Here is an 11,448-nt window from a genome sequence, read left to right as displayed (position 1 = left end):
GTGAAATTGAATGTGAAAATTTGAATCGACATGTGAAAGGTTGTGAAAATCCACGTGAAATATCCAAACTGTTCCAAAAACAGTATGTGGTTTTTCCGTGAGGGTAGACAGACAGGGATCTAGGCAGAGCACTTGCTAACCTACCCACCTGCAAAGATAGAACAGTGATGACAGTGCCGTATTGCAATACCTCTTTACAAGTCTTAAGACGTTCTTATACTGTAGGCTGCATTCTATCTTCTTCTAATCACTTATGTTTGATTTGACTTTTGTATTATTGATATTGATTATTACACTGCAATGTTGAGGGAGCTAGCCTAGCACGCAAGCATTTCACTCCACCTTTCATACATGCTGTAAACTGTGTACGTGACGAATAAAATTAGATTAGATTTTCACACCAATCTGCAAGTAGAAAAAAGTGTAAAATACAATCCTTCAGTATGTCTCCTTTAAATTGGTTTAATTGAAATTAATGATGACTACAGTATAACATTGTATATTTAAAAGTAATACAGAGAAAATTGGTTTAAAATGAGAGAAAAATTACATTGTGTATATGGCAACTATTGCGGGTCAGTCTCATAATATGAAAATAAATTACAGTAATTTTCAGTCAAACAAACAAACATGGCTATTGGTGTTCATCTTTTTTTACAGTTACATCTTTACATTTCTCTTCCTTTTAATGTGTTTTCTCTTCAACACATTATAAGCTGCTATATGGCAAACAGACACCTTCATTATACAATATTAGAAAAGGTACTTATTTCAAACAGTATGTGTTTACAGTAAGAATTGAGAGATATAGGGGGACAGCTGTCAAACAGAAGGCAGAGTCCCAAATGGCACCCTATTTCCTATACAGTGCACTACTTTTGACCAGGCCCCATAGGTCTCTAAATAGGGAATAGGGTGCCATTTGGAATGAATCTAAGCTCATCTATGCAGTTTGATATCCCGTGTTTGTATAGTCCAGTAATTAACTAACTCTATAATGTTGTTGCCAATAAAGTAATGATACTGTAAGTAATACCTAAATACAGAATAATACTTAGCTCCTGAGTACTGGCAATATACAATATTTAAGTATATTTTAAGTATATTTATATATATTTCATAGCTCTACTTACATAAGCTTGGAGTACTGTTTTAATACTGATGGTTCATGCAGGAACCTCTTCATATCAGGGGGGTGACTTCATATATGTATAGATGATCATGTTTATATCTGTAATATACCATCACTAAGGCACAGAGACTGCAGAATGGAAAACACATGAGCTACACTGCACCTTTTAGTGGTCACTTAATAATCTTGAGGTGCGTCTCAATCCACTTTACTTGTGATCTCTTCCCTCCTCCACTCCACTCACTCGGGAAAGCTCCCTCGGGGAAACGTCACAGATACGTCACTGGAGGGCTCACTCCAAGTGAAGGGAGGAAGGAAAGGTGCTGATTTCGATTGGAATGCGGCCTTGGACTCCAGAGAAGGTATGAAACTTGAGAGTGTCTACAAGGCTACATGGTAGTGTTCAAGGATGACTTTGTTGTGTGTAATACCTGTATATCTACACGTAGAGAAATTACTGAGCAAATGGGGCACAGCAATATTACCCCACATTTCATATAATCTCAATCAATTTTCACACCATATCCAAACAAATATCAAACAATATCAGCCAGGTCATGGAATGGTCATTTCCCGAACTTTGTGATAAAAAAACTGCTAATTTTCATTCCATTATAGTTATTTGCAGAAATAAAGAAAATTGATGGATAGGCTACGTTCCATTTCAGTTGGCTGGTTTGACGTCAGCCTCAAGGCACAAATCTCAGGTTCTGTTGTTCCATTATAAACACTGTTAATGTTAAATGAGATGCAATGTAGCTGGACACAAGACAAATATATAAATCCATTTTAAATCAGCTATAAAGTACAGAGCAATAGCAGAGAGAAAAATATAGAGTATTAAAAATTCACTATTTACAAATTGTGAACCCACTGAGCCCACTGTTGAGCGACTGAGTGAGGGCATTTTGAAAAGGCAAACTGGCTGTAGATGAGAGAAAATGTTCTGTTTCCAGGTCTATGTCCCATATGGCACCATATGCCCTATATAGTGCACTACTTTGGACCAGAGGCCTATTGGAACCCACTGAACTCACGAGTGTGAGCATTTTGGGCCCTGGTCAAAAGTAGTGCACTAAATAGGGAATAGGGTGCCATTTGGGACACATCCCTAGGTTGATTCTTCAGTGGTAGAAAGAGAGAAGTCTTCTAAGGAATGGATCAGGAAGAAGGGTGAACAGAACTTCGCTGGACTGACCAGCTCCATACAGGAACCAGGGAATTAAGAATCACCATCTGGGGGTGGAGGCTGGCACAGCTTATACAGTCTGGTTGAGAAAACACACGTATATACAATTAGGAAAGGGGCTCACTGTTCGCTACAGTTAGAGATTAGGGTGTACACAAAGCATGGCATAGACAGACGCACGCACTCACGTACACACAACTGCCCCAACCCCCAGACACACACACAGCGTTCTTAGTTCTGCACTCATTCAGCCACAAGGCAATGCGAGTGCCGGCCTTCAATATGCACATGAACACAAATGTCCTGTTTCCTACTTTAAGTTCTCAAACCGTAGAATGCTAAGACAACACAACCAGCTGCCCTAGCCTCACCTCAATTCTCCATCAGTAATAACCCTTCTCTCAGACCTGTCTCAAAGGGTGCCATTTGGGACGCACAGCCTGCGTCCCAAATGGCACCCTGTTCCCTATATAGTGCACTACTTTTGACCAGAGCCCTATGTGTATATAGGGAATAGAGTGCTATTTGGCATGCACCCTCAGAGACACACCCTCAGAGCTTCTAAGGAGCAGTCACTAACGCTGCACCTATTATGACATAAACCAAGTGAAAGCGCAGCATTTCCCCCCGCGGCCAGCACGGCTCAACACTAATCATAGCCCCACTTAATTGTATTTGTCAATCCCACTAAAAGGTTCAAAAGGGCTGCGTGTCACAAAAGGATATGTCAAAGCCAATTGGCTGTGACAGCCCCTATCCCCTATTCTTATCTATCGTCGACTCTACAGGGGGGCCGGTGGGGGTGTGGGGGGGAAGGCTGCCTTTTTTTTTGGTTTATTCTAAAACATGCACAGTCACGCACACACACACATGCACACACTCATAGAAACAACATACAACACACACACACAAAAATGCACATATCAACACACAAACATGCATAAAAGCATTCTAGCACTTGAACGGTAGCACTATACAGTAGCAGAGTACTCATACAGTATTCACACCCCTTGACTTTTTCCACATTTTGTTGTATTACAGCCTGAATTTAAAATGGATTCAATTAAGATTTTTTTGTCACTGGCCTACACACAAAGTGGAATTATGTTTTTTGATTTAAAAAACAATTAATTAGAAATGAAAAGCTGAAATGTCTTGAGTCAATAAGTATTCAACCCCTTTGTTATGGTAAGCCTAGATAAGTTCAGGAGTAGAAATGTGCTTAACAAGTCACATAATAAGTTGCATGGACTCGCTCTGTGTGCAATAATAATGTTTAACATGATTTTTGAATGACTACCTCATCTCTGTACCCCACACATACAGTTATCTGTAAGGTACCTCAGTCGAGCAGTGAATTTCAAACACAGACTCAACCACAAAGACCAGGGAGGTTTTCCAATGCTTTGCAAAGAAGGGCACCTATTGGTAGATGGGTAAAAAAAACAAAAAAACAGACATTGAATATCCCTTTGAGCATGGTGAAGTTATTAATTACACTTTGGATGGTGTATGAATATACCCAAGTCACTACAAAGATACAGGTGTCCTTCCTAACTCAGTTGCCAGAGAGGAAGGAAACCACTCAGGGATTTCACCATGAGGCCAATGGTGATGTTAAAACAGTTACAGAGTTTAATGGCCATGATAGGAGAAAACTGAGGATTGATCAACATTGTAGTTACTCCACGATACTACCCTAATTGACAGAGTTAAAAGAAGGAAGCCTGTACATAATAAAAATATTCCAAAACATGCATCTTGTTTACAACAAGGCACTAAAGTAATAATGCAAAGAATGTAGCAAAGCAATTAGCTTTTTGTCCTTAATACAAAGTGTTATGTTTGGGGCAAATCCAATACAGCACATTACTGAGTCCAACTCTCCATATTTTCAAGCATAGTGGTGGCTGCATCATGTTATGGGTTTGCTTGTAATCATTAAGGACTGGGAAGTTTTTCAGGATTAAAAAACAGAATAGAGCTAAGCACAGGCAAAATCCAAGAGGAAAACCTGGTTCAGTCTGCTTTCCACCCAACACTGGGAGATGAATTCACCTTTCAGCAGGACAATAACCTAAAACACAAGGCCAAATCTAAACTGGAGTTGCTTACCAAGAAGACAGTGAATGTTCCTGAGTGGCCAAGTTACACTTTTGACTTAAATCTACTTGAAAATCTATGGCATATCCTGAAAATGGTTGTCTAGCAATGATTCACAACCAATTTGACAGAACTTAAAGAACTTTGGAAAGAATAATGGTCAAATGTTGCACAATCCAGGTGTGGAAAGCTCTTAGAGAGTTACCCAGAAAGACTCACAGCTGTAATCGCTGCCAAAGGTGCTTCTACAAAGTAATGACTCAGGGGTGTGAATACTTGTGTAAATAAGATATTTCTGTATTTCATTTTAAATACATTTGCTAAAATATTTCTAAAAACATGTTTTCACTTTGTCATTATGGGGTATTGTGTGAAGATGGGTCAGAAAACAAATCTATTTAGTCAATTTTGAATTCAAGCTGTAACAACAAGATGTGGAATAAGTCAAGGGGTATGAACACTTTCTAAAGGCACTGTATCATTAAGCTATTCTGTGGTGTTATGTCTAGTAGCATGTGGATGAGGTGAAGCTCTGTAAGTTTACCTTGGTACAGATTACTACTCTATGGTGTTGTGTATAGACAGGTGTGGATAAGGTAGGGGGGCTTCAGCATACCTAGGTACAGAGGACGGGGTGCGGTCTCTCACTCCCAGGTTCTTGGCTGAATTCTGAACTCTCGCCCCCTGAAAGACATAACAGAATCATCAATTCCAGCAAGCCATTGTGTAGACATTGATATATACTGTATGCTTGCAGGATAGCATGCCCTCTTTGCACAGAGGAAGGCCTAAACACTTTGGGTTTGCTTCTGCAATTGACCACAGTTTTATCATCCAATTATATTTGGGCAAGCAAGATAGCATGCTCCCTATTGAGTGTATAGAAGGGAACTTAAGTAAATAACTAAGTGCTGTCCTCTTACCGTACAGGGTTGAGGTCAATTCCATTTCAATTCCAGTCAATTCAGAAAGTAAACCAAATTCCAATTCCAGTTCCACATTTTCCTCATTGAAAAGCATTCAAGAGAATTGGAATTTCAGTGTACTTCCTGAATTTACTGGAATTTAATTAAGTTGACCCCAACCCCGTTACCCTAATCTCAATGTTCAGTCACGCCAACTCAATATCAAGTCAATGTTAATTCAACTCAATATTACCCCATAAAAGGACATTACACCAGATGACACTCCATAAAAGGACATTACACCAGATGACACTCCATAAAAGGACATTACATCAGATGACACTCCATAAAAGGACATTACACCAGATGACACTCCATAAAAGGACATTACACCAGATGACACTCCATAAAAGGACATTACACCAGATGACACTCCATAAAAGCAGCATAAAACTGGCGAGTGTAGAGAGTATAGAGATATTGTTATCCACGTCGGCACCAACGATGTTAGGATGAAACAGTCAGAGGTCACCAAGTGCAACATAGCTTCAGCGTGTAAATCAGCTAGAAAGATGTGTCGGCATCGAGTAATTGTCTCTGGCCCCCTCCCAGTTAGGGGAAGTGACGAGCTCTACAGCAGAGTCTCAGCACTCAATCGCTGGTTGAAAACTGTTTTCTGCCCCTCCCAAAAGATAACATTTGTGGATAATTGGCCCTCTTTCTGGGACTCACCCACAAACAGGACCAAGCCTGACCTGCTGAGGAGTGACGGACTCCATCCTAGCTGGAGGGGTGCTCTCCTCTTATCTACCAACATAGATAGGGCTCTAACTCCTCTAGCCCCACAGTGAAATAGGGTGCAGGCCAGGCAGCAGGCTGTTAGCCAACCTGCCAGCTTAGTGGAGTCTGCCAATAGCATAGTCAGTGTAGTCAGCTCAGCCATACCCATTGAGACTGTGTCTGTGCCTCGACCTAGGTTGGGCAAAACTAAACATGGCGGTGTTCACCCTAGCAATCTTATTAGGATAAAGACCTCCTCCATTCCTGCCATTATTGAAAGAGATCGTGATACCTCACATCTCAAAATAGGGTTACTTAATGTTAGATCCCTCACTTCAAAGGCAGTCATAGTCAATGAACTAATCACTGATCATAATCTTGATGTGATTGGCCTGACTGAAACATGGCTTAAGCCTGATGAATTTGCTGTGTTAAATGAGGCCTCACCTCCTGGTTACACTAGTGACCATATTCCCCGTGCATCCCGCAAAGGCGGAGGTGTTGCTAACATTTACGATAGCAAATTTCAATTTACAAAAAAAAAAATGGCGTTTTCATCTTTTGAGCTTCTAGTCATGAAATCTATGCAGCCTACTCAATCACTTTTTATAGCTACTGTTTACAGGCCTCCTGGGCCATATACAGCGTTCCTCTCTGAGTTTCCTGAATTCCTATCAGACCTTGTAGTCATAGCAGATCATATTCTAATTTTTGGTGATTTTAATATTCACATGGAGAAGTCCACAGACCCACTCCAAAAGTATTTCGGAGCCATCATCGACTCAGTGGGTTTTGTCCAACATGTCTCTGGACCTACTCACTGCCACAGTCATACTCTGGACCTAGTTTTGTCCCATGGAATAAATGTTGTAGATCTTAATGTTTTTCCACAAAATCCTGGACTATCGGACCACCATTTTATTACGTTTGCAATCGCAACAAATAATCTGCTCAGACCCCAACCAAGGAGCATCAAAAGTCGTGCTATAAATTCTCAGACAACACAAAAATTCCTTGATGCCCTTCCAGACTCCTTCTGCCTACCCAAGGACGTCAGAGGACAAAAATCAGTTAACCACTTAACTGAGGAACTCAATTTAACCTTGCGCAATACCCTAGATGCAGTTGCACCCCTAAAAACGAAAAACATTTGTCATAAGAAACTAGCTCCCTGGTATACAGAAAATACCTGAGCTTTGAAGCAAGCTTCCAGGAAATTGGAACGGAAATGGCGCCACACCAAACTGGAAGTCTTCCGACTAGCTTGGAAAGACAGTACCGTGCAGTACCGAAGAGCCCTCACTGCTGCTCGATCATCCTACTTTTCCAACTTAATCGAGGAAAATAAGAATAATCCAAAATTTCTTTTTTATACTGTTGCAAAGCTAACTAAAAAGCAGCATTCCCCAAGAGAGGATGGCTTTCACTTCAGCAGTAATAAATTCATGAACTTCTTTGAGGAAAAGATCATGACCATTAGAAAGCAAATTACGGACTCCTCTTTGAATCTGCGTATTCCTCCAGGGCTTAGCTGTCCTGGATCTGCACAGCTCTGCGAGGGCCTGGGATCGGGAGAGACACTTAAGTGTTTTAGTACTATATCTCTTGACACAATGATGAAAATAATCATGGCCTCTAAACCTTCAAGCTGCATACTGGATCCTATTCCTACTAAACTGCTGAAGGAGCTGCTTCCTGTGCTTGGCCCTCCTATGTTGAACATAATAAACAGCTCTCTATCCACCGGATGTGTACCAAACTCACTAAAAGTGGCAGTGATAAAGCCTCTCTTGAAAAAGCCAAACCTTGACCCGGAAAATATAAAAAACTATCGGCCTATATCGAATCTTCCATTCCTCTCAAAAATTTTAGAAAAAGCTGTTGCGCAGCAACTCACTGCCTTTCTGAAGACAAACAATGTATACGAAATGCTTCAGTCTGGTTTTAGACCCCATCATAGCACTGAGACTGCACTTGTGAAGGTGGTAAATGACCTTTTAATGGCGTCAGACCGAGGCTCTGCATCTGTCCTCGTGCTACTAGACCTTAGTGCTGCCTTTGACACCATCGATCACCACATTCTTTTGGAGAGACTGGAAACCCAAATTGGTCTACACGGACAAGTTCTGGCCTGGTTTAGATCTTACCTGTCGGAAAGATATCAGTTTGTCTCTGTGAATGGTCTGTCCTCCGACAAATCAACTGTACATTTCGGTGTTCCTCAAGGTTCCGTTTTAGGACCACTATTGTTTTCACTATATATTTTACCTCTTGGGGATGTTATTCGAAAACATAATGTTAACTTTCACTGCTATGCGGATGACACACAGCTGTACATTTCAATGAAACATGGTGAAGCCCCAAAATTGCCCTCGCTAGAAGCCTGTGTTTCAGACATAAGGAAGTGGATGGCTGAAAACTTTTTACTTTTAAACTCGGACAAAACAGAGATGCTTGTTCTAGGTCCCAAGAAACAAAGAGATCTTCTGTTAAATCTGACAATTCATCTTGATGGTTGTAAAGTCGTCTCAAATAAAACTGTGAAGGACCTCGGCGTTACTCTTGACCCTGATCTCTCTTTTGACGAACATATCAAGACTGTTTCAAGGACAGCTTTTTTCCATCTACGTAACATTGCAAAAATCAGAAATTTTCTGTCCAAAAATGATGCAGAAAAATTAATCCATGCATTTGTTACTTCTAGGTTAGACTACTGCAATGCTCTATTTTCCGGCTACCCGGATAAAGCACTAAATAAACTTCAGTTAGTGCTAAATACGGCTGCTAGAATCCTGACTAGAACCAAGAAATTTGATCATATTACTCCAGTGCTAGCTTCCCTACACTGGCTTCCTGTTAAGGCAAGGGCTGATTTCAAGGTTTTACTGTTAACCTATAAAGCGTTACATGGGCTTGCTCCTACCTATCTTTCCGAGTTGGTCCTGCCGTACATACCAATACGTACGCTACGGTCACAAGACGCAGGCCTCCTAATTGTCCCTAGAATTTCTAAGCAAACAGCGGGAGGCAGGGCTTTCTCCTATAGATCTCCATTTTTATGGAACAGTCTGCCTACCCATGTGAGAGACGCAGACTCGGTCTCAACCTTTAAGTCTTTACTGAAGACTTATCTCTTCAGTAGGTCATATGATTGAGTGTAGTCTGGCCCAGGAGTGTGAAGGTGAACGGAAAGGCTCTGGAGCAACGAACAGCCCTTGCTGTCTCTGCCAGGCCGGTTCCCCTCTCCACTGGGGTTCTCTGCCTCTAACCCTGTTGCAGGGGCTGAGTCACTGGCTTGCTGGTGCTCTTTCATGCCGTCCCTGGGAGGGGTGCGTCACTTGAGTGGGTTGAGTTACTGACGTGATCTTCCTGTCTGGGTTGGCGCCCCCCCTTGGTTTGTGCTGTGGTGGAGACCTCTGTGGGCTATACTCGGCCTTGTCTCAGGATTGTAAGTTGGTGGTTGAGGATATCCCTCTAGTGGTGCGGGGGCTGTGCTTTGGCAGAGTGGGTGGGGTTATATCCTTCCTGTTTGGCCCTGTCCGGGGGTTTCTTCGGATGGGGCCACAGTGTCTCCGGACCGCTCCTGTCTCAGCCTCCAGTATTTATGCTGCAGTAGTTTATGTGTCGGGGGGCTGGGGTTAGTTGGTTATACCTGGAGTACTTCTCCTGTCTTATCCAGTGTCCTGTGTGAATTTAAGTATGCTCTCTCTAATTCTCTCGTTCTCTCTTTCTCTCTGAGAACCTGAGCCCTAGGACCATACGTCAGGACTACCGGGCATGATGACACCTTGCTGTCCCCAGTCCGCCTGGCCTTGCTGCTATTCCAGTTTCAACTGTTCTGCCTGCGGTTACGAAACCCCTACCTGTCCCAGACCTGCTGTTTTCAACTCTTAATGATCGGCTATGAAAAGCCAACTGAGAGACCTGAGCCCTAGGACCATACGTCGGGACTACCGGCCGTGGTGACTCCTTGCTGTCCCCAGTCCGCCTGGCCTTGCTGCTATTCCAGTTTCAACTGTTCTGCCTGCGGTTATGGAACCCCTACCTGTCCCAGACCTGCTGTTTTCAACTCTTAATGATCGGCTATGAAAAGCCAACTGAGATTTATTCCTGATTATTATTTGACCATGCTTGTCACTTATGAACATTTTTGAACATCTTGGCATGGTTCTGTTATAATCTTCACCCGGCACAGCCAGAAGAGGACTGGCCACCCCTCATAGCCTGGTTCCTCTCTAGGTTTCTTCCTAGGTTTTCGCCTTTCTAGGGAGTTTTTCCTAGCCACCGTGCTTCTACACCTGCATTACTAGCTGTTTGGGGTTTTAGGCTGGGTTTCTGTACAGCACTTCGAGATATTAGCTGATGTAAGAAGGGCTATATAAAATAAAATTGATTGAAATTGATTGAAAAGTTAAAACGGGGATATAAAGAGATATCACAACACTATGTACCAAGCAGGCCTCAAAGCAGAGATGGCCAGTAAATAAATGATATCCTGTTATAAATATTATATGATCTCCTGCTGTTTTCTCAGATCATCCTAACACACTTTTTTCAGCATCGCTGAACCTTTCTGCTCCACAAGACCTTGATCTACAATGAATAAAGACACTCGGAACATAATTCAATCGTTGCAGAAACCAATTGCTGCGTTCTGATTCTCAACCCTTATCCAGAAGTGTGCACTCATTCACTCCAGCATCGGAATGGTGAAAGCATGGCTGGAGGATATTTCCACCTGTCCATTCCTTTTAAATCCATGAGGGGGATTATATGAATGCACACGCCGGGAGAATGGTAGAGAATCGAACTTAGCAAATAATTGAATTCCAACTTAACTTTAGTGACAGCCTTGGGCACCGGGTGTGGAACCACACATCTCTCATCCTACCCAGAAGGAAGGCTAAAAGTTATGATAAAAGAGTTCCAATAGGCCCATTCTGTATTTTAGACCGACATGGCCTTGTCAAAGACTGTTGGATCGACTTGTTTGCGGGCCATAAATCCAGACGAGCTGGGGCCATGGTCCAAAATGGTACCCTATTCCCTACACAGTGCACTACCTTTGACCAGAGACGTATGGGAATAGAGTGCCATTTGGGACAAAGACATGTCTCCATTGACTGAGGGACGAGGGATGCGGGAATAACTCAGAGATGAGAATCAATCAGAATCACGGCTGCCGCTGTTTTTTTTAATGGGCAGTTTTCCTCCAGAGAGATCAGGAATTGTCTGCATTCCAAATGGCGCCTTATTCCCTATATAGTGCACTACTGTTGACCAGGGCCAATAGTACACTACATAGGGAATAGGGTGTCATGTGGAACGCAGAGATTGGC

At 42.3% G+C, this 11,448-nt stretch overlaps 1 protein-coding gene across 1 annotated transcript in view; it reads right to left on the bottom strand.

The window, feature by feature from the left end:
* Positions 1-452: 452 nt before the first annotated feature.
* The window catches only part of prex2 (phosphatidylinositol-3,4,5-trisphosphate-dependent Rac exchange factor 2), a 215,923-nt gene continuing 204,927 nt past the window's right edge, over positions 453-11,448 (bottom strand). The window contains exons 40-41 of the mRNA XM_084186138.1: positions 5,041-5,108; positions 453-2,400 (exon numbers count right to left, since the gene is read on the bottom strand). Coding sequence (XP_084042264.1) covers positions 2,355-2,400; positions 5,041-5,108 — 114 coding nt within the window. The 3' untranslated portion in view covers positions 453-2,354. The remainder of the gene's footprint in view (positions 2,401-5,040; positions 5,109-11,448) is intronic.

This window comes from Coregonus lavaretus (genome assembly GCF_964263955.1).
Source record: "Coregonus lavaretus genome assembly, chromosome: 2".
NCBI lineage: Eukaryota > Metazoa > Chordata > Actinopteri > Salmoniformes > Salmonidae > Coregonus > Coregonus lavaretus.
The sequence above is the reverse complement of the archived record's forward strand: the minus strand, read 5'-3'. Positions and strand labels throughout refer to the sequence as shown.